This window comes from Miniopterus schreibersii, assembly GCF_964146895.1.
Source record: "Miniopterus schreibersii genome assembly, chromosome: X".
NCBI lineage: Eukaryota > Metazoa > Chordata > Mammalia > Chiroptera > Miniopteridae > Miniopterus > Miniopterus schreibersii.
Genome location: NC_138104.1, coordinates 50,484,240 through 50,503,395, shown reverse-complemented (window position 1 = coordinate 50,503,395; position 19,156 = coordinate 50,484,240). Strand labels below are relative to the sequence as shown.

Genomic DNA, 19,156 nt, shown 5'->3' with positions numbered 1-19,156 from the left:
ACCCCCTCCCTCTCCCTCCCAAGGGCTTCACCACACTATTGTCTGTGTCCATGGGTTATGCATATATGCATATAAGTTTTTTGGTTAATCTCTTCCCACAGACCCCCCTACCCCTTCCCTCTGAGATTCATCAGTCTGTTCCATGTTTCCATGCCTCTGGAAACTGAACATTTTATTTTTATGGTTTATTTTCATTAGATTTCTTTTTCTTTTATTTTCATTAGATTTCTTTTTCTTTTATTTTGATTTTTTTATATATATATATATATATATATATTAATATATCTTTATTGATTTCAGAGAGAAGAAAGGAGAGGGAGAGAGAGAGATAGAAACATCAATGATCAGAAAGTCATTGATCGAGCCCACAACGCGGGCATATGCCCTGACTGGGAACCGAACCTCTATTGCCTGGATCCTAGGTCAACGCTCAACCGCTGAGCCACGTCCGGCTGGGAACCGAACCTCTATTGCCTGGATCCTAGGTCAACGCTCAACCGCTGAGCCACGTCCGGCCGGGTTTATTTTGATTTTTAGATTCTATTGTTTATAGATATGTATTTATTGCCATTTTATTCTTCATATTTTTTATCTTTTTAATTTTTTCTTCTTAAGGAAGACCCTTTAACATTTCATATAATACTGGTTTAGTGGTGGTGAACTCCTTTAGCTTTTTTTGGTCTTTAAAGGTCTTTATTTGACCTTCTAAATTATAGCTTTGCTGGGTAGAGTAATCTTGGTTGTAGGTCCTTGCTTTTCATCACTTTGAATATATCTTGCCACTCCCTTCTGGCCTGCAAAGTTTCTGTTGAGAAATCAGCTGACAGTTGTATGGGTGCTTCCTTGTAGGTAACTGCTTTTCTTTTGCTGCTTTTAAGATTCTCTGTTTTTCTTTAACCTTTGGCATTTTAATTATGTGTTTTGGTATAGGCCTCTTTGGGTTCATCTTGTTTGGGAGTCTATGTGCTTCCTGGACATGTATGTCTATTTCTTTTACCAGGTAAGGGAAGTTTTCTGTCATTGTTTTTTCAAACAGGTTTTCAATTTCTTGCTTTCTCTCTTCTCCTTCTGGTTTTCCCATGATTCAAATGTTGGTACCCTTGAAGTTGTCCCAGAGGCTCCTTATACTATCTTCATATTTCTGGGTTCTTTTTTCTTTTTGCTCTTCTGATTGGGTGTTTTTTTCTTTCTCATATTGCAAATCATTGATTTGATTCTCGGCATCCTCTCCTCTACTGCTGATTCCCTGTAAATTATTCTTCCTTTCAGTTAGTGCATCCTTCATTTCTGACTGGTCCTTTTTTATGTCATTGGTGTTTCACTAAGTTCCTTGAAGTTTTCACTAAGTTTCTTGAAGTTCTCACTAAGTTCCTTGAGCATCCTTATAACCATTGCTTTGAACTCTGAATCTGGTAGTTTGCTTGCTTCCATTTCATTTAGTTATTTTTCTGGAGATATCTTCTGTTCTTTCCTTTGTGACATGTTTGTCTCCACATCTTGGCTGCTTCCTGGTGTTTGTTGCTATGTTTTAGGTAGAGCTGCTATGTCTTCTGGAATTACTAGAATGGCCTTGTGTAGTAGGCGTCCTGTATGGCCCAGTGGCTCAGTCTCCCCAGTCACCTCAGCTGGGCACGCTAGGTGCCCCCTTGTGTGGGCTGTGTGCACTGTCCTGTTGTTGAGCCTTGATTGATGGTGTCACTAGGAGGGATTGACCCCCAGGCCAACCAGCTGTGAGGACCAGCTGTGACTACAGCAGAAGAGCTGCCGTGCAAGAGACGCCTCTGTGGTGCACAACTTGCTTCAGTGGGGCTTTGGTGCTCTCTGAGTTCACCCCTTGAGTGTATCACTGGTGGAGGTGGTAGAGAAGTAATCTGCCATGGTCTGAAGCTGATCACCAGGTTCACTGGGCCCTCCTGGGAGGGGCAAAGTCAGCTACTGCCTGTGCTCTGCCTAAGGCCACCCGGCACAAGTTACAGAGCAGTCTGCAGGTAGCTGCTACTTCTGTTGGGCTTGGAGGTACCCAGGAGAGGCCAAGCTGTGAACCAAGGCAGGCTGCTGCTAGTGCTGGGCCTGGGGTTTCATATTGAGAGGTATGGGGTACACTGAGGCCAGCTGCTGCTTGTTTGAGAGAGATTTTAGGAAAATCAGTAGCCTGAGCCAGGACCGCTCTTCATATAGAAAAGCCACTTCAAACAGCTTGGGTGGGGCTGCAAGTTGGGTGGGGCCGGGGTCTTACAGAATCACCAGGTTAGGTAACAGTGTGGGCCAGGTTGATGTAGACTCTTAGATATAGTGCCTTCCTATTGGCTCTGTGGTGAGTAGGTCTCAGCAGAGGAACAATGACAGCACTTTTGTCTGGGAGAAAGATGCTCCCCAGTTCTTTCCCTGATGTCAGACAATTTAGTTCCTCCCCGTATATCCCTGGATCTGTCCAAGCTGCTGCCCCAATGCTGGAGCTCAGAGGGAGTGAGTCCAAGTAAGTTTGTGCAGGGGCTCTTTAAGACGAACTGCCTGGGATTCCAGTAGCCTCTGTGTCACCCACCCACAATCTGCTGGTTTTCGTAGCCCAAAAATATGGAGACTTCTCTTCCCAGCACTGGAACCCTGGGCTGAGTGCCTGGTGTGGGGCTGGGACCCCTGGCTCCTCATGGGGGGCCTCTGCAGCCAAGATATTCTTCCCAGTTCAAGGAAAGCACCACACGTGAGCGTCGGACCAGCCCATTCCATGCCTCCACTCCTCCTACCAGTCTCACTGTGGCTTCTTTAATTCTCTAGTTGTAGGACTTCGTTCAGCGACACTTCAGGTGGTTCTGAATGCTGTTTGTTTTGTAGTTTAGTTGCAATTTTGATGCATTGTGGGAGGAGGCGATTACCAGGTTTACCTACTCCACCATCTTTACCCTCCTCTCCATGATGTATTATTTTTTAAATGTATTGTTATGTTTGATTTGCTAGTATTTTTTTTTCTACGATTTTTGCATTTAATCTTCAGAGATATTTGTCTGTAGTTTTGTTTTTGTGTTGTCCTTCCCCTGGTTTTAGCATCAGGGTTATATTGGCCTCATAAAATGTGTTAGGAAGTACTCCCTCTTCTTCAGTTTTTTGGAAGAGTTTGAGAAGGATAGGTTTTAAATCTATGTTTGGTAGAAGTCACTGGTGAAGCCATATAGCTCTGGACTTTCATTTTTGGGGAGATTTTTTATTGTTTCAATTTCCTCACTGTTTATCAGTCTATTTAGATTTTCCAGTTCTTCAGGATTTAGTCTAGGAAGGTTATATATTTCTAGGAACTTAGCCATTTCTTCTAGGTTATTGAATTTGGTGGCATATAGTCTTTCATAATATTCTAGAATGATCCTTTGTATATCTGTGATGTCTGTGGTGACTTCTCTCTCATTTATGATTTTGTTTATATGAGTTTTTTCTCTTTTTTCCTTCGTGAGTCTAGCCAGGGGTTTGTCAATTTTATTAACCTTTTCAAAGAACCAGCTGTTTGTTGTATTAATTTAAAGTCTTTTAGTTCTCTATTTCATTCAATTCTGCTCTAAATTGTATGATTTCCTTTCTTCTGCTGACTTTGGGATGCTTTTGTTCTTTTTCTAGTTCTTTAAGATGTGATGTTAGGTTGTTTACTTGGGATTTCTCTTGTTTCTTGAGATAGGCCTGTAATGATATAAACTTTCCCCTGATTACTGCTTTTGCTACATCCCAGAAGTTTTGATATGTCATATTGTCATTCTCATATCTTTTTATCTCACTTTTTTCAAAAAAAGCATTTGTATTTATTGAACAAAGTTTTATGTTTTTATTGTTACATAAAAATCAACTAAGTCTCAAGATTTGTTTACATATTCAAAAAAGCACCTTAGGTCCAGTTGCTTAAATTTTCATGTATTTTCTACTTACTTTTTAAAATTAAAATAAATGTTCCTATGAAACAAATCATAACAGAACACCTTATTAGAGATGTCTGTGCTGGAAGAGTTCTCTGTGCTCCCATTCCAGTTTGTCCTGGCTGCCCTCTAGGTTTACCTCCTGTGTTGGATCTCGCCTTTCCTGGATTCCCTTTCCCTCCTTTCTTGGTTTACTCTTCTTATGAAACACAAGACTCCAACTAGCTTCCTGAGAAAGAGTGCCTGGGAGGCAAAATTTTTAAGATTTTACGTGTCTGAAAATATCTTTATTCAAACTTGCCTGTTTGACTATAGAATTTTAGCTTATATCAGTTTCTCAGATTTGAAGGCTTTGTTTCATTGTCATTGCTGAAAATCTAACGGCATTCTGAACTTAGCCAAAAGACCAAGAAGTGATTCTAATGACATTCTTATTTTTTTAATTTTTCCTTTTCTTTTTAGAGGGAACAGCCTAGGGAGGGGCAAGACAGATCACTCAAACTAGTAGTAGGTAGACTCAGAGCAGGACTCAGAGCAGGGTGGGGTTGTCCACTGTGGTGGTAAAGGTGTTTAGCCTATGTCCTTCCCAAGAGGACAGAAAATGGATATAGTCTGCCCAATGTTCTCTATTTATGAAACAATAAAGGATTTTTGGGCGAATGAAAAAGAAAGATCCTTGGGCAGTAACATTTTTATATAAAACAAATAAGTGCTGTATATTTCTGCTTGCAGTGCCTGCTTTTTTCTTATGTACCTATCATAGGCATCTTTCTAGGACAAGAAAATATGTTATTTCTTAACAAGAAATGAAAGGTTTTTTCAAAGGCCAAGAACAGAATCTATGTATATTTTTGCACTTAAAGCACTCTAATATTTTTCTTGATAAAAGTGAAGATTTAAAGAGCCGCAGTTTCATTAGGTGCTAGTTGATGTGTGGCGGTTCCCCACAGCCTCATCTTCCTTTTCCTGTGCATGTAGTTCCTGGCTTATCAATGAAAATACCTGACTAAATTGTTTAAGCTGAATTCCTAGCTTTCTGTGCTGTATATTCTATTTTGTTGGCAAGATAGTCTAATGGCTTCCCTCCTGTTAGCAGAATTCATGATAGAAAATTGGTAAATAATTCATTTTGTTCTTTCTCCTGCTTTAAAAAAGAGAACCCAGCAGGACAGAGATATTCAGCATATTATTTCATTTTTGAAGTTTTTGCAGAAATAAACAAGATGATTAGTCATAACTCGTAGAGTTAAAAAGAAATACTTCAGTTTGCTGATTATGGCGAGCTCAACTAACCTTCTAAAATGTAGTGAGTTTTTGGTGTGATTTCAAGTGGCTTCTTTATGCTTAAATTTGCAAAAAGTTTCCAATGCTGTTTTAGTATTTCAAATAATATTTAAACAGTTTACTATCAACATTGATCTGAATTTATATGCAATAAAAGTTAAATGATGTCTCCAAGTTTCTGGAAATATACATATGTATTAAAAGCCAAAAGTTGACAGTTTTGTGGTAAGTTAATAGTCTTGACCTACTGTTATAAGAAGAGAAGCTGCTTTTAATCTGTGGTTTACTTTTTTAACCTATTTTGGTTATAATCTGTGTCAACAGTCACAATGAGCATTTTTAAAAATATCTAAATAACAATGTAGAAATTCTAACATTTTAAAAATAATATCCCTTATTTACTTTTTTGTCAGTATGGTACTGCAAGTCTTGAAAATATAAGAAATTGAGGACAACTTGCAGGGCAAGAGCAAATGTGAACTTAACATTCAAATAAAAATTTTTGCATACTGTTTGCAGCTATAATATAAGGAAGTATTTCTGTTACAATTGTTGTTTCCTTCTCCACCAGTATAAAAAATATAGTTTTTATTATGGAAAATATTAAAACTGTGCAAAAGTAGAGAAAATGGCATAAAGAACCTCTAGATACCTATTATCCAGTTTCAACAATCGTAACTCGTGGCCGATTGTTTCATTCATACTCCTACCCACTTCTTTCTCCTTGCTTCCAGTCCACTTTGAAGCGAATACCAGATATCATGTCTGTTAGGGTTTGGCTGGTGATGTGGGTTGTGAAAGAATTTACAATTAAGAGATGTAGAGAGGAAGTTTCTTTTTACTTTCCAAGAGAGGAAAGGGCCAAGTATTGCTAGTCAATATAGGGCCCTTATTCTTTTATTGTCTTTGTAATTTTACTTTCCATTTCCTTCCCTTCCCTGTTATTTTAATGGGGTTTCTGGAGTGAGTAGAGGTAAACATGCAATTTCAAAAGGCCATGTTTAATCAGAATTTCTCTGCTGGGCATTTTACATACTAAATATGTATTTCACCATTTCCTTCTCCACCAGTATAAAAAATATAGTTTTTATTATGGAAAATATTAAAACTGTGCAAAAGTAGAGAAAATGGCATAAAGAACCTCTATATACCTAGAAATACTTGACCTCTTGAACAGGATCACAGAGCTAGTAAATAACAGCAGGTAGTCAGGTCCAGTTTGTCTGACTCCAAAGGCTGGTGCTTTTTCATTGTGCCTCCTTGAAATGATGCTTCTAGACTGGGACTTTTTTTGTTTAAAGCTGGAGAAAACAGCAAAAGAAAATTTTGGTGGCTTTTTAAAATGAAACAAACATTTTAGGGCTTGAATTTTTTCTTAAAAATACTTTTGTATTTTAATTCTGTCCCTATAGTTGTAATTTTAAAATGCACCATGTTTCTGCATAGCTCTAATGGTATGCTATACCCTGGTTTGAGCAGCAGAAATTGTAGTTCAATCTTTTTTTTGTAGATGAGGCCCAGACATGTTACCCATAGATCTAGCAAATTAATGTCCCAGCTGGGCCAGAATATTAGCATACTGATGACCCCCCCCCCCCCTTTCTGATTACCTTTCCCCCAATATTTTATTTCAAAGGTATAGAGGAATTGAAAAAATTGTAAACACCCATAAACCCATCCATCCATCCATCCATCCATCCATCCATCCATCCATCCATCCATCCATCCATCATGTGTCTTTTAAGTACTTTCTACTACACTCTGATTCCAGGGTTTTTCCCCATTTATTTGAGTCATTAGTCGAGAATATGAAGGGGGAAACACAAATATTTGAGTGCCTGCTTTATGCTTAGGACATAGTGGAGGGAATATAAGATAGCATTTATGTCCTGAAGGAGTTTACAACCTATTGAGTACAATTTATAAGCATATAAACTAGGGTAGTGCAAGGCTGTGCTTCCTGATTTAGTATAGAATTAGGAATTACTGATAAAACATGGAAAATGTTTAGGCTTAAGTGTAGCAAATTCACTTTCAACCCCTAGACAATATATGCATGCCTGTATACAGAAAAAATTATACTTTGTCATAAACTAATTCAATCTCTTCTTTGGCTCAGTGTTTTCTGCTTCCCTTCTTTTCCTTTTTTATGCTCAAACCTTCCCTGTGGCACATGATAAAAAGGTCAAAAAGAGGTACAGGATGAGAAGGCTTTTCTATTCAGTTCCCTAGCTGCCAGTTTGCCCTCTTAGGAACAACTACTCTAAGACCAGCTTCCTTCAATCTGGAGCTACGTAATACATATAAAAAGCATATCCATGTGTGTATATACATATAAATGTATTAAATACTCAGAAACCTAAGCATATACGTTCTTTTTTACAGGCAAAAGGAAAGAAACCATTATTTGTACAGTTGATCCTGGAAAATATATGGAGTTTGTATGATGCTGTCTTTTAAATGCCGTCTTTTAAAGGTTAAATATCTATGGTGGCATATTATACACACGAATTTGTACCTGCTGTTCTGATTAGTGATTTCTTCCTTACCTCCTGAGTACTTACTTCCCTTCACTCTGGACTCCTTAAATCAGTGTGCATTATATCTTCCATTCTTTCATGCGCTGGCTGTATTTCTATATTTATGCTCAGATAAAAGGCACTTGTTTCCTACTTGTAAAAGAGACAACTTGGGACAATAATGTCCTCACCCCAATTACCATCAGTACATCTTTTTAAAAATTCCACCTAGAAGCTGGAGGACAACAGTTGCCTTAAGACATTCTTGAAGCTAGATTAGCTGGAGATAGTTAGGAAAGATAAAGTGGTCTTCATCTGAAAGAGCAATCCCAGTAAGTGAATGAACACTCAGTGACATGTACAAATTCCCACCAGAGAGAAAGCATGTTATGTTTTTAACATTTAAACCTCTATTCTTTATTTTGCTTCACTGTGAGTCATATGCTGATTCTAAATAAAAGCAATTCCCTGATTTAAAATTAATTCATCCATTAAACAAATCTTAATTGCTTTTTGGACCTCAGGATTACTGGGCCTTGTTCATCTTTCCTGAATCTCTCTTTTTTTTAATCCTTACCCAAGGATATGCCTTTGTCAATTTTAGAGAGAGAGGGAGGGAGAGAGAGAAAGAGAAACACTGATGTAAGAGAGAAACATCAATCAGTTGCCTCCCGCACAAGCCCGACCAGGGATCAAACCCACAACCTGGGTATGTGCCCTGACTGGGAATTGAACCCACAACCCTTTGGTTTACAGGATGATGCTCAAAGGAAAGATAAATGATACAGTCAATTTTTTAATTAATAATCTTGGAACAAATACATTAACAATTCCTTAGTTATATAGCATTATACAATTTTGAAAGAACTTTCACATATACCAATTAAACCCTCACAACATCCCTGTGAGGTAGGCAGGGTTGGTGTTACTTTCCTATTACTAGTGAGAACAAGGCTCAGAGGTGAAGTAAGGTCACACAGTTGGTAAATGACGGAGCTAGGTTTAGAACCTAGGCCTTTTGACATGCTGCCTCCCTGAGAACATTCAAGTAATGATATCCTATGCTACATATAATGAACTTTTCTCTCCTATGGTGTTGATCAGATCTGTTTTTATAAGTTTGATACCACCTTTTCCTAATATCCAAAACCACTCAAAATATGATGAGACATTTCTTCCCTATTACTGGACTATTTCTCTCAGATGAAACTTACTTGTATTTTAAATTTTGAAAATCCTCAAATTGAAAATTCACTTCAGAAAATTCTGCAAAAGTACTCTTAAGATGAATACGTCGAATTTGCTTATACAGAAACTGCACAAACCTGTTTATATTTTTGAAAGCTTTGCACTCTTTCCCAATAGGGTGTTTAGATGTGTATAAATGGAAAAAAGGAAAAGGCGTTCAGTAACATTACTGGGGAATCTATGCAGAGTGTATCCAAGTGCAATTCACATCACACTAATTTGTTTTTGTTGTTGGCCTTCTAGAGGAAGGAAAACCATTAGATAACTTTGAGGTGTGATCCCATATTAAGTATGACATCCTCAGCAACAAACTAGAAAAATGATCTGAATTATGCCAATAGGAGGAAGGTTCAAGCAGTAGTGATCAAAGCATGTGGTAAAAAGGAAGAAACACTTGCTCTTCAGTGGTTTTGCCTAGGTCCAGTGTAAATATTCTTATCAAGGCAAATTTTAAGCTATAGCATCACCTATGTTAAATTGAGAAATGTGAAACATGGTGGAGTTATCAACTTGGAATATAAGACTGAAACTGAATGTAACTGAGTCAAAACTACCTATCAAAAAGCGAGTAAAGCTCAATGGGCATAAAAGGCAAGGGATACAACTCAACTGCTCTGGTATGGAGAGAATCAGCAAATGCACACATTCAGGTTAAAGTGAACTGTAGAACAGAAGGCATATAAAATAGGTTTTAAAAATATGAAAATGCACTAAGCTGTATTATCAGGAATGTGTTTTTTTTTTTAAATTCCAGTTTCAGCCTTTTAAATTTGAGAGCAATGGGGAGAAACTTAAGCCTATGGGGAGATGGTGCAGAAAACAAATGGGATCTAGAAACGGGGTTTGAAGAGGTAGGAGATTAGGGAACACCAAGAAACAACTTAAATACATTCAAAACTGGATGTAGAATCCTAAATCCACTCTCTCCAAAATGTTTACTAAATTGAGAGAATTGTTTGTAAAAGCTGGTGACAATAAAAGTGACTATTTTACCTCACAAAAGAAAGTAGTACTTGAATATAGATTAGAAATTATGCTGTTAAAGATTAGTTCACCGATCAGGCTGCATAAACTGAAATGTAAGTGCTGTTGTCAGTGACACATGGCAGAAAACAGCTTCCAAAAACAGAATTGCCATAGTAGGACTCAACATTAGTGAAACTATTAAACAAGTGCTTAACTTTTTCTACTTGAAGCCTAATGAAAAAAACATTGGCAGCTTTACTTAAGAAATCTAACAGTTTACATGAATATGAAAAATATTGCAGCTACCTTTAAGTTTTCTAAGATAAAACTTGAGATCTAGAATGTTCTAGTTCAGTATATTGGGCTCAAAACCATCTATGTGTCTGAAATGCATTTAGGCTATCTTCCTTACATAGTATCATTGTCATCATCATCTTCATGTTTTCTCTTCAATGGGTTTGATTCACTGGCCGTGGTCTGCGATGAAACCATGTTAGCGGTAATGAGAATATTTTTGGGTCCAATCACTGAAGGATTAATCAGAACATTTTGAACTGCAGTTGTTGCAGGAACTGTAAACAGAGGAGAAAACACCCCCAAACTATGAATTACCCAGGGTCAGAAACATATGGTAAAAAGTATTCAACAGAGTTAAGTGTAATTCGAATAATTTCAGTAGCATGAAGTACAACTACATCATAGAAGAAACTCAAGTAATTACACTGCATTAAAAGTTGAATTAAATTTTAAATACTTAAATTAGTATCTAGTATAAGGTTAAAGGAGTTCTGTTATTATTTTTTTTAACTTTTAACTACCTAAAATTTTACTTAGTACTTAGTCATGGGAAGCAACACACTGGATTCATCATGGTAAACACCAAAGGCATATATATGTTCAAGGTAAGGAATCCTGCTTCCCTTATAGGCCAATATTTTACATAAATAGTTTACTGTGTGTGGTTAAGTTTAAGATGTGAATTTAAACATGTGCATTAATAAACTATACTATAACAGAATTCTACTTATATTATTTCTACTTTATATGTCTCCTTCCATGAAGTAAAGGCACTTTCTTTTGATGTACACTAATTTGTATTATTTTCTTGAGCTTTAACCCCAAGTGCTTTCCCCTGAAGATGGCTTAGATTTGTGGGCCCTAACTTATTTTAGTTTACAGTGTTTTTGTGAAACTGATGATCACAGTGAATACTCTCCCTAACCCCCAAATGTTACATATCTTTTAAATTTCACATAATTTTAGTAGGCTCATAGACCCCTCTAAAGATTTGCAGCATTACTGCCACCTTCTTGTTATGATAGTAAAACAATTTAACTCTTGCTATATGAACACACACTGTTCTATACTCACAAATTATTCAGAAATTTTAAAATTCAGAAAATATATTTTAAAAGAACCACTTACACTACCCCTGCCAATGATATTACCTGGTTTGACAGATGTGGACTGAGAAGGTGGAATCTGCACCGTAAATCTTTGGCTTGCCACTGACACTGGAGGTGCAACTTTATTTGTGACAGACACTGTTTGTGGGGTTGCTGTAGTTGTAATTAACAAACAGACCATGTTAGTTAGATGACTTATTATACAGGTTCATCTTCTGCCCTCCTTAGCTTACGAGAAACTAACTTCAAAGCACAGGGAAGTAATAAAAGGTAAGAAAAACTCATTAGAAATAAGAGTGAAGTAACTTCAAAAGTGTTTACAAGCTCAATCGTTTAGAATTAGATGCTAAAATTTCAGGAAAGTGCAGTGGTAAAGAATGTAGGCTCTGGAGCCTACCTGCTTGTGTTTGAAATCAGGCTTTTATCGCCTACTAGCTGAGTGTCCTTGGGCAAGTTACTTAATCTTTTTGTACCTCTCTTTTCTCATCTGTCAGATGGGGACCACAGTACCCATTTAAAAGGATTCTTGTGAGAGTTAAAATAATCCATGAAAAGCTCTTCAAACAGTGACTGGCACTGCATTTTAGTGAAAGGAAGTCATAAAGTTGAGCATTAAAATAAGCTAGCAGAATAAAAACCTATGTTTTCTATTAATTACCCTATGTGGCACTTTTAATTTTTGTCACTTGCTGAGAATTAGAAGATGTCTACTGTGCCCATGAAGCTAAATCAACATGCATCTAACAGAAGCCTATCAAATATACCCCTTGGGGTCCCCAGGTAGGCACAAAAATATTTTTTCTATATCCAGATATATTTTTTAAGTAGAAAGGGATCTTGGAGATAACCTTGTCCAACACCCCTCATTTTAATTCAACCCTTATAATCCAAGGTAAAATTCAAATACCACCCCATTTTATAAATTTTTTTATTTGTTCAGAAGTCATTGCCTGTCTCTGAAATTCCCTTAATGTTATAGGAGCCTTATTATTAGTGTCTTATATTGTTCCCTAAATTGCAAGCCTCGGCTAACCTTTTTTATCCTTGTGAGCACATGGTTTTTGTGCCTTGCTCCTAACAGGCACTCAACAAATGTTTGCTTAATGAATGAATTTTGCAAGACTCAAAGACCCAGCATGTATACTGATGTCACAACTCTCTTAAAAAATGCATTTTTGGAAACATGTATGTTTCTAGTTTTTCCTTTGGGGATGCAAAGGTTTTCCATATATCCCTTTCCCCTGGAACTTGCAGTCTGCCCAGGGATAGAGTTATTGAAAAAAAACTACAACTGTCATCTCCAGGGACAAAGGAAAAGAAAGCCTTAATGGGGGAAGAAAGCCCAAAAGTACCCAGAAACCTGGGTCCTAGTGCTTTGTCTCACAAACACAGGAAGTGAGAACTTTGTATCTTCATCCCTAGGCAAGTTTTCTCATGTAGTAAGGAGTGGTCCAAAGAATCTGATGAAGCTTAATGAAGCAATCAATATAAGTTTTATTTTGCCAAGAAAATTCACAGTAGGTAGGTGTTTTCTTGGCCATTACTATAAGGAATTGTTAACATTTAACTAAGTATGGAGTTTAGGCTTTAAAATTCAACACAGTAGTTGCTTAGGTCTTAGGCACTATAAAATTCATTGAAAAAATTTTCAAGTTAAAAACTTGCAACTTCTATTTTAAAATATGTTTTTACTGATTTCAGAGAGAGGAAGGGAGAGGTAGAAACATCAATGAGAGAAAAACATCAATTAGCTGCCTCCTGACATCCCCTACTGGGGATTGAGCCCATAACCCAGGCATGTGCCCTGACCAGGACAAAGCTCAAACAGCTGAGCCACACTGGCTGGGCAAAACTTGTACCTTTAATAGTTTTTAGCAGCTTCCTCAACTATAGATTTTAAAAATATGTAAAACGTGTACAATAAATGTCTAACTAGGAATACTACACTACTGATCTTAGCAAAAAGGCTGAGAAGTGATCTTACTAGAAATAAAAATCACAACTGATAACTAAAATTGGTTAACTTGCCAAGAACACATGTAATGGATTACCACAGCCTAGACTTAAAAAAAATGGTATTCACTTAATATGAATCCACAGATAAACAGTATTGACCAAAGAGTTACACAAATTATATATGCAAATTTCTGTCCACAGAGGTCACATGAAGTTAGTTAGAAGTGTACAAGAAATACATGCCCGGCCGGGCGTGGCTCAGCGGTTGAGCGTCAACCCAGGATCCAGGCGATCGGGGTTCGATTCCCGGTCAGGGCACATGCCCGGGTTGCGGGCTCGATCAATGACTCTCTCACCATTGATGTTTCTATCTCTCTCTCTCTCTCCTTTCCTCTCTCTGAAATCAATAAAGATATATAAAAAAAAAGAAAAAAAAAAGAAAAAAAGAGAAATACTATACCAGGCTGGTTTGAAAATGCTGAAATGTAAATTTACATCCTGAGAATATGAAGAGATTATCTATAAATCTCAAAATTCAAATGGTGCTTATACTAGAGCTATATGACATCTATAGGATTCAAGTTATAAGCAATAAGAGCCAAAAAACAATACTGATCAAGGAGAAGGGAATTTTTTTCTGAAAATAGTTTGACTATGAAAGAAATCCAGCAAGAATTTAGGACAAAAAAATCAGGAAATCTAAAACCATTATTTATATATTTCCTTATTACCTAAACAATGACATTAAAAAGATACAAATAATGGTTTCTAAATACCACTCTCCACCAAAAGGAACCAGAGCTCTTTGGAGAAATGACTGATTCTAGGACCGAGGTAGAAATATAAGATGAGCTTGGAACATCCTGTGCCAGAAAGCAAGAAATGTTCAAAGAATGAGGGACAGGCACAGATGAAGGGGTCACTGAATACTACTTTTGAAAACGTTAGTATTAAAAACAATGATTTTTTTCCTTTGATATTCTTAAACATTTTATACATTTTTAAATTTTCGTTTGACTGAATTCTGTTGCCAATTTATTTGGAAATTTCTTTCCTTTCTGATAGTAAGTTGGCTACTGCCATGAGTATGTTTGGCAACTTCATTTGTATAGAAGGCAGAAAGAACACAACTTAAACTCCAGTTTTTGGTATTATAGTTTATACCAACAACAAGGTTGGGTAATGTCCAAATTTATACTCATTTGGGATCAGATATTCCTTGTTCCTTTCTCATTTTGAAACCTGATAAAATATATATCTATAGCTTTACTAGAGGATGAGTAAATATAATGATGGCAACACATAAGGGAATTTCTGACTCACCTTTTGACTTGGATTATAGTTCAAAATCAAGTGCTGAAGCACTTCTTCTTTACCATCCAGAAAAGGCATTTCCCTTTCTCACTTACCTATAGTAGGAGTGGTAGGTCTGCTACTAACAGCACCAACACTTAACCGTGGAATTAGTCTTCCTTGGTTAGGTCCCTAAGGGATTTAACAAATTAGTTTTAATGTTGTTCACATTTGACACCTAAACCTACCAGGAATGATATTAATGTTGTTGATGTGAATTATTAATGGATAATCCATGGCAAGAATGTCTTGTTTTTGTTCTATTAGTGTTCTAAATCTAACATTAAAACTAGGGTTTTCATAAATGGATATGAGTATATATGTATATACATACATATAATTCTATATAGTATTTGGTTTAAGGTAGTCTTATTTGGGGATAACAGCTAACTTCTTTATAATTTTTAATCTTATCTTAACTAGTCAATGTCTAAACCCCCCAAAATAAACTCTCTTATAGTGGAATTTCAGACATCGAAAGCAGCCCAATGTGAAGAGAACTTTTTCAGTGGTGAGGGAGCCTTAGGTCATATTTCAGAAAGCAAGTCCAATTCTTGACAGTGTATTATTGGGCTTCACTAAAAAACTATGGTATAGTGGAAGGATTGGGAATTAGGAGACCTGAGTATCAGTCCTAGCTTTGCTATTAACTCCATAGATAAGTTTAGGCTCACTTTACTGATGTGAAAAAATAAGTGTTGGGTTAGATGAACACTGAAGCTCCTTTTAGCTCTAAAAATCTTAGATCTTACAGTTTGTCTTTTAACATAGAGGCTAACTGCAGACATGCAGGTATTTTCAAAGCAGTAAATTTTTAAAAAATCCTAGTAAATTAAATTATCTTAGTTTTTAATCTACTCCACTATTTGCTGGCACTTGCTTTTTACAATTTCCCCTAAAACATCTTAACTTTTTAAAAAGCTAAATAGACCCAAAATTTTTTACCTTTTTAATTAAGGACTTCAGCCTATAGTTTGGAGATGTTAAGCAGTATCTGTCAGGTGGCAGTCTGGGTCCTGCATATGGCTTAATCAGAGGTAAAGGGGTTTGATTTTTCTGCCTTGCGATATCCAGTAAAAACTTAAAAAAAAAAAAAAATCCTTATTATAATTACAATGAAAAAATTATCAGTAAAATGAACTTTAAATAAAAGTTTGCTCACATCTCTCGGGGGAGGAGAGGTAAAAGATTGATCAGCGCGACACTGAATTGCCAGTCTCACATCATCTGCATCAACATTAGGTTTCTTAGCATGGCTCGAATAAATTTTTGCATCATCCAGAATTGTAGTCACATATCCTTTAAGAACAAAACATTTTCTTAAACATATGAAAATTGTTTAATATTTATGGCCACTCTTCTTAATGGAAGATTCCATTAATTTTTAGAAAGTTTATGCATTTTGTTTTTAATATTGAATCGTTCCATATATATGAGATCAATTTAAATATATCACAGTACTAATACTATTTCCCCTTATCTTGAGCTCCTTTTTACTGCTTTAGGCTGAATTCTATGATGTTAACTGTTAATTTATTTGAAAATGCCTTTACAATAAAACGGTCTTTTCAAATTCACAAATTAGGCAAATTTTTGGTATTTTGTTAACTTACGGAAAGCAAATTCCAACATTTGGTTTATAACCCTTGGTTCGTACTCCGTAATTCCCATGTCCTTCAGGATCTGTGCCATCACCTGTGGATTCAAATAAAAAACGCCAGATGCATGACCTAGGTATTAGAAATCAAGACCGGACCCAAAGTGGCATTTATATTTATGATACAAGGTCCACGTTCTCTGGGCTCCAAACTTGTACTTTTCTTCACAGGTGAGTGTCAGGAACACACCAAATGCTGTTGTACCCTCTTTGCTGAAAACTTTTAGTTTTTTGGGCGGGGGGTGGGGGCAAAGAGAGAAAAAAAAAGGCCTGGGTTGGTTTTCCCAGCGGAGGCAGGGTGGCTACAGCTGGCTGTCATTTTCGGATGCGGCCACAGGGCAGCTGGCTAGCCTCAGAACTCTGGCCGCGCGAGGCAGGGCTCCCAGACCCGGCGAGACGACGAGGCGGCGGGGACCCGAGCTCCGGGAGACAAAGCGGGGCTGCTGGGATGGCAGGAGCGCGCCCCGGAGCCAGACACCCCCATCCCACTCCTTCCGGGCCGCACAGGTTGGGCCGAAGCCAGCACGGAGACCATTCTCAGGCCCTACGCCCGGGCCTGCGTCCCAGGCTCCTGGCCGCGCCGAGCTTTGCGCCCCGCCTCTCATCCTTCGCACTCACCAAGGCGTCTCTCGGAGCGTTCTTGGGAGGCGCCATCTTGCCCGACTCCATGTTCTCCGGCCACTCGTCATCCGGAGAGAGGAGGCCGCTCGCAAGATCCCCGCTCAGGCTCCACCCCTGCGGGGTGCGGAAGGCGGGGTTACCGCGGTGCCCTGCAGGCCGCCTCTTCCCAGCTGCTCCCCCTCCCCGAAGAGGATAATGCGGAGCCGGTAGGCTCGGAAGGTGCCGGTAAAAGTTCCTCGAGGAGCAACTCTTGGAAGAGCCGAGAAGCTCCTCCTCCCAGTGTTCTCTGCACTAGTGCACCAAGAGGGCCACTCTTGTGTTTTCTGGGGCCTCTCCTCACACCTCCCCTGCTGCCACTTTGGCCCCTCCGGTTTCCCTGGAATCCCTGCAGGGGCCCCGCCTCCTACCCCTGTGGTAGGGTTGCCAGGTCAAAAGCAAAACACCAGTTAAATTTGAATATCAGATCAACAACTACATTTTTAGCATAAGTATATCCCAAATATTACTCGGGCTATACTTATACAAAATTATGTGTTCATGATGTGACATTCAAATTCAACACGGCGTTCTGTGTTTTTATTTGCTAAATCTGGCAGCTCTATAGACCGTTCTCCCCACAACAGGCCTTTGGTCAGCTCTGGTCACACTTAAAGCCCTGTCATGGTTGCCCATTTTATACTGATGAGAAGCTAAAGCCTTTGACCGCCTGCAGGATGCCACTGGAGCCCCTCCAGCCTTGCTCCTTGGCCTTGAATACTTTTCTCCGTCCCCGCTGAGGCCCACCCAGGGCCCTCCACACCCCACTCTCCACGGAACAGCCTGACTTAAGAAAAGTCTGCATCAGTTAACTGTCTCTGGCTTAAAGTGTTCCAAAGAGAATTCTTTCTTACTCCTCCACAACTCACCAATGCCCTCGAGTGCGCCATCCCAGGAAAACGCACTCTGACCCAGCAGCCAGCCATGCTATGTTCTTTCCCCCACAATTCACATTCAATCTAGCAGCAAGTGCTGTCAGGGGAATCCCCAAAGTCCAGCAGTGTCTCCGTATCTACATCCACTGTTACCATGACAACAATCCGAGCCAACAGCTTCCCCACCAAGACTACAAAAACATGTCCTCCAAATTGTGCGCCGCCCCGCCCCCCCCATTCTCCACATGAAATAATTCTATTACTTTCCTTAAAACCCTCCAATGGCTTTCCTCACACACAAAAATTCATACTGACTTCTGGGGCTTAGCAGGCCCTTCAGTTTTTGGCAGGAGCTCATTAGACTTGCCTGAATTGGCCATCCACCAGGCATCCATTTTGAACTTTGGGCAAGTTCCCCAAGAACCTTATAGCCTTAGCACATTGTTTCCAGTGGGAGCCTTTATACCTGTGCTCTGCAAGCGCCTTTCCCAGCTCACCTCAGGCAACCTCTATGTAAGACTAATACTAATTTTCTCCCATTTGAATAGGTAATATATGCACAGGGTACACAATTTTAAAAATACCTATTAAAAAACAAGAAAAAGAAAACTTCTGGCTTGGTCCAGCCACTCCTTTCATAAAATGAACATGGTATTTCACAAAAGGCAACAGGGTATACCAGTTTCTTGCCTATGTAAATTACAAATATTATCTTTATATATTGTTCCCCCGCCCAAATGGTACTAAACCATTGAGATGACCAACTTCTAGAGAGCAACCCAATATACAGCTATATTAGATGAAAGACCCATATTATATAATAAATAATTGTACACATGTGTGTTATTCCTTTAATATAACAATATAAAAATAGAATTTCATTTCAAATAGTTTTTCTGTATTATTTACTTTTCTGTTATATACATGCTATTATTTAAACAAATAATAGCACTAGTTAACAGTCCGCGATTAGTAATATTTAATTTCAGGACTAATTAAATAATATGTGTGAGAAAATATAACATTTTTTCATATTTCTGTTCTCTGTCCTAGCAATTTATTTTAAATCTTTTTCAATGTTTTAATTTATCTTTATTGTTGAAAGTATTACAGATGTATCTTTTTTCCCCCCATTGATCCCCTCCACCTGGCAACCCCCCTCCAGGCCTTCACCACACTATTGTCTGCGTCCACGAGTTATGCATATATGCATTATCAGTTCTGAGATTAATCTCTCCCCACCCACCCCAGCCTCCCCTCTGAGATTCGTCAGTCTGTTCCATGCTTCTATGTCTCTGGATCTATTTTGTTCATCGGTTTATTTTGTTCATTAGATTCCACA

General features: G+C 38.2%; 1 protein-coding gene across 1 annotated transcript; it reads right to left on the bottom strand.

The window, feature by feature from the left end:
• Window positions 1–6,944: 6,944 nt before the first annotated feature.
• Window positions 6,945–17,317, bottom strand: TAF9B (TATA-box binding protein associated factor 9b). The gene is made up of 7 exons (XM_081125760.1): window positions 16,901–17,317; window positions 16,239–16,320; window positions 15,788–15,924; window positions 15,571–15,705; window positions 14,682–14,757; window positions 11,359–11,469; window positions 6,945–10,482 (listed from the first exon to the last, which is right to left on the bottom strand). Exons 1-7 carry the CDS (start codon window positions 16,949–16,951, stop codon window positions 10,319–10,321), a joined length of 756 nt encoding a protein of 251 aa, XP_080981886.1. The 5' UTR covers window positions 16,952–17,317; the 3' UTR covers window positions 6,945–10,318.
• Window positions 17,318–19,156: the final 1,839 nt, after the last annotated feature.

Coding starts and splice junctions, on each gene's coding strand:
- TAF9B (XM_081125760.1), bottom strand. CDS start 16,951: ATGGAGTCGGGCAAGATGGCGCCTCCCAAGAACGCTCCGAGAGACGCC. Junction 16,321..16,900: donor ACGCTCCGAGAGACGCCTTG/GTGAGTGCGAAG, acceptor TTGAATCCACAG/GTGATGGCACAGATCCTGAA. Junction 11,470..14,681: donor ACCTACCACTCCTACTATAG/GTAAGTGAGAAA, acceptor TTACAACTACAG/CAACCCCACAAACAGTGTCT.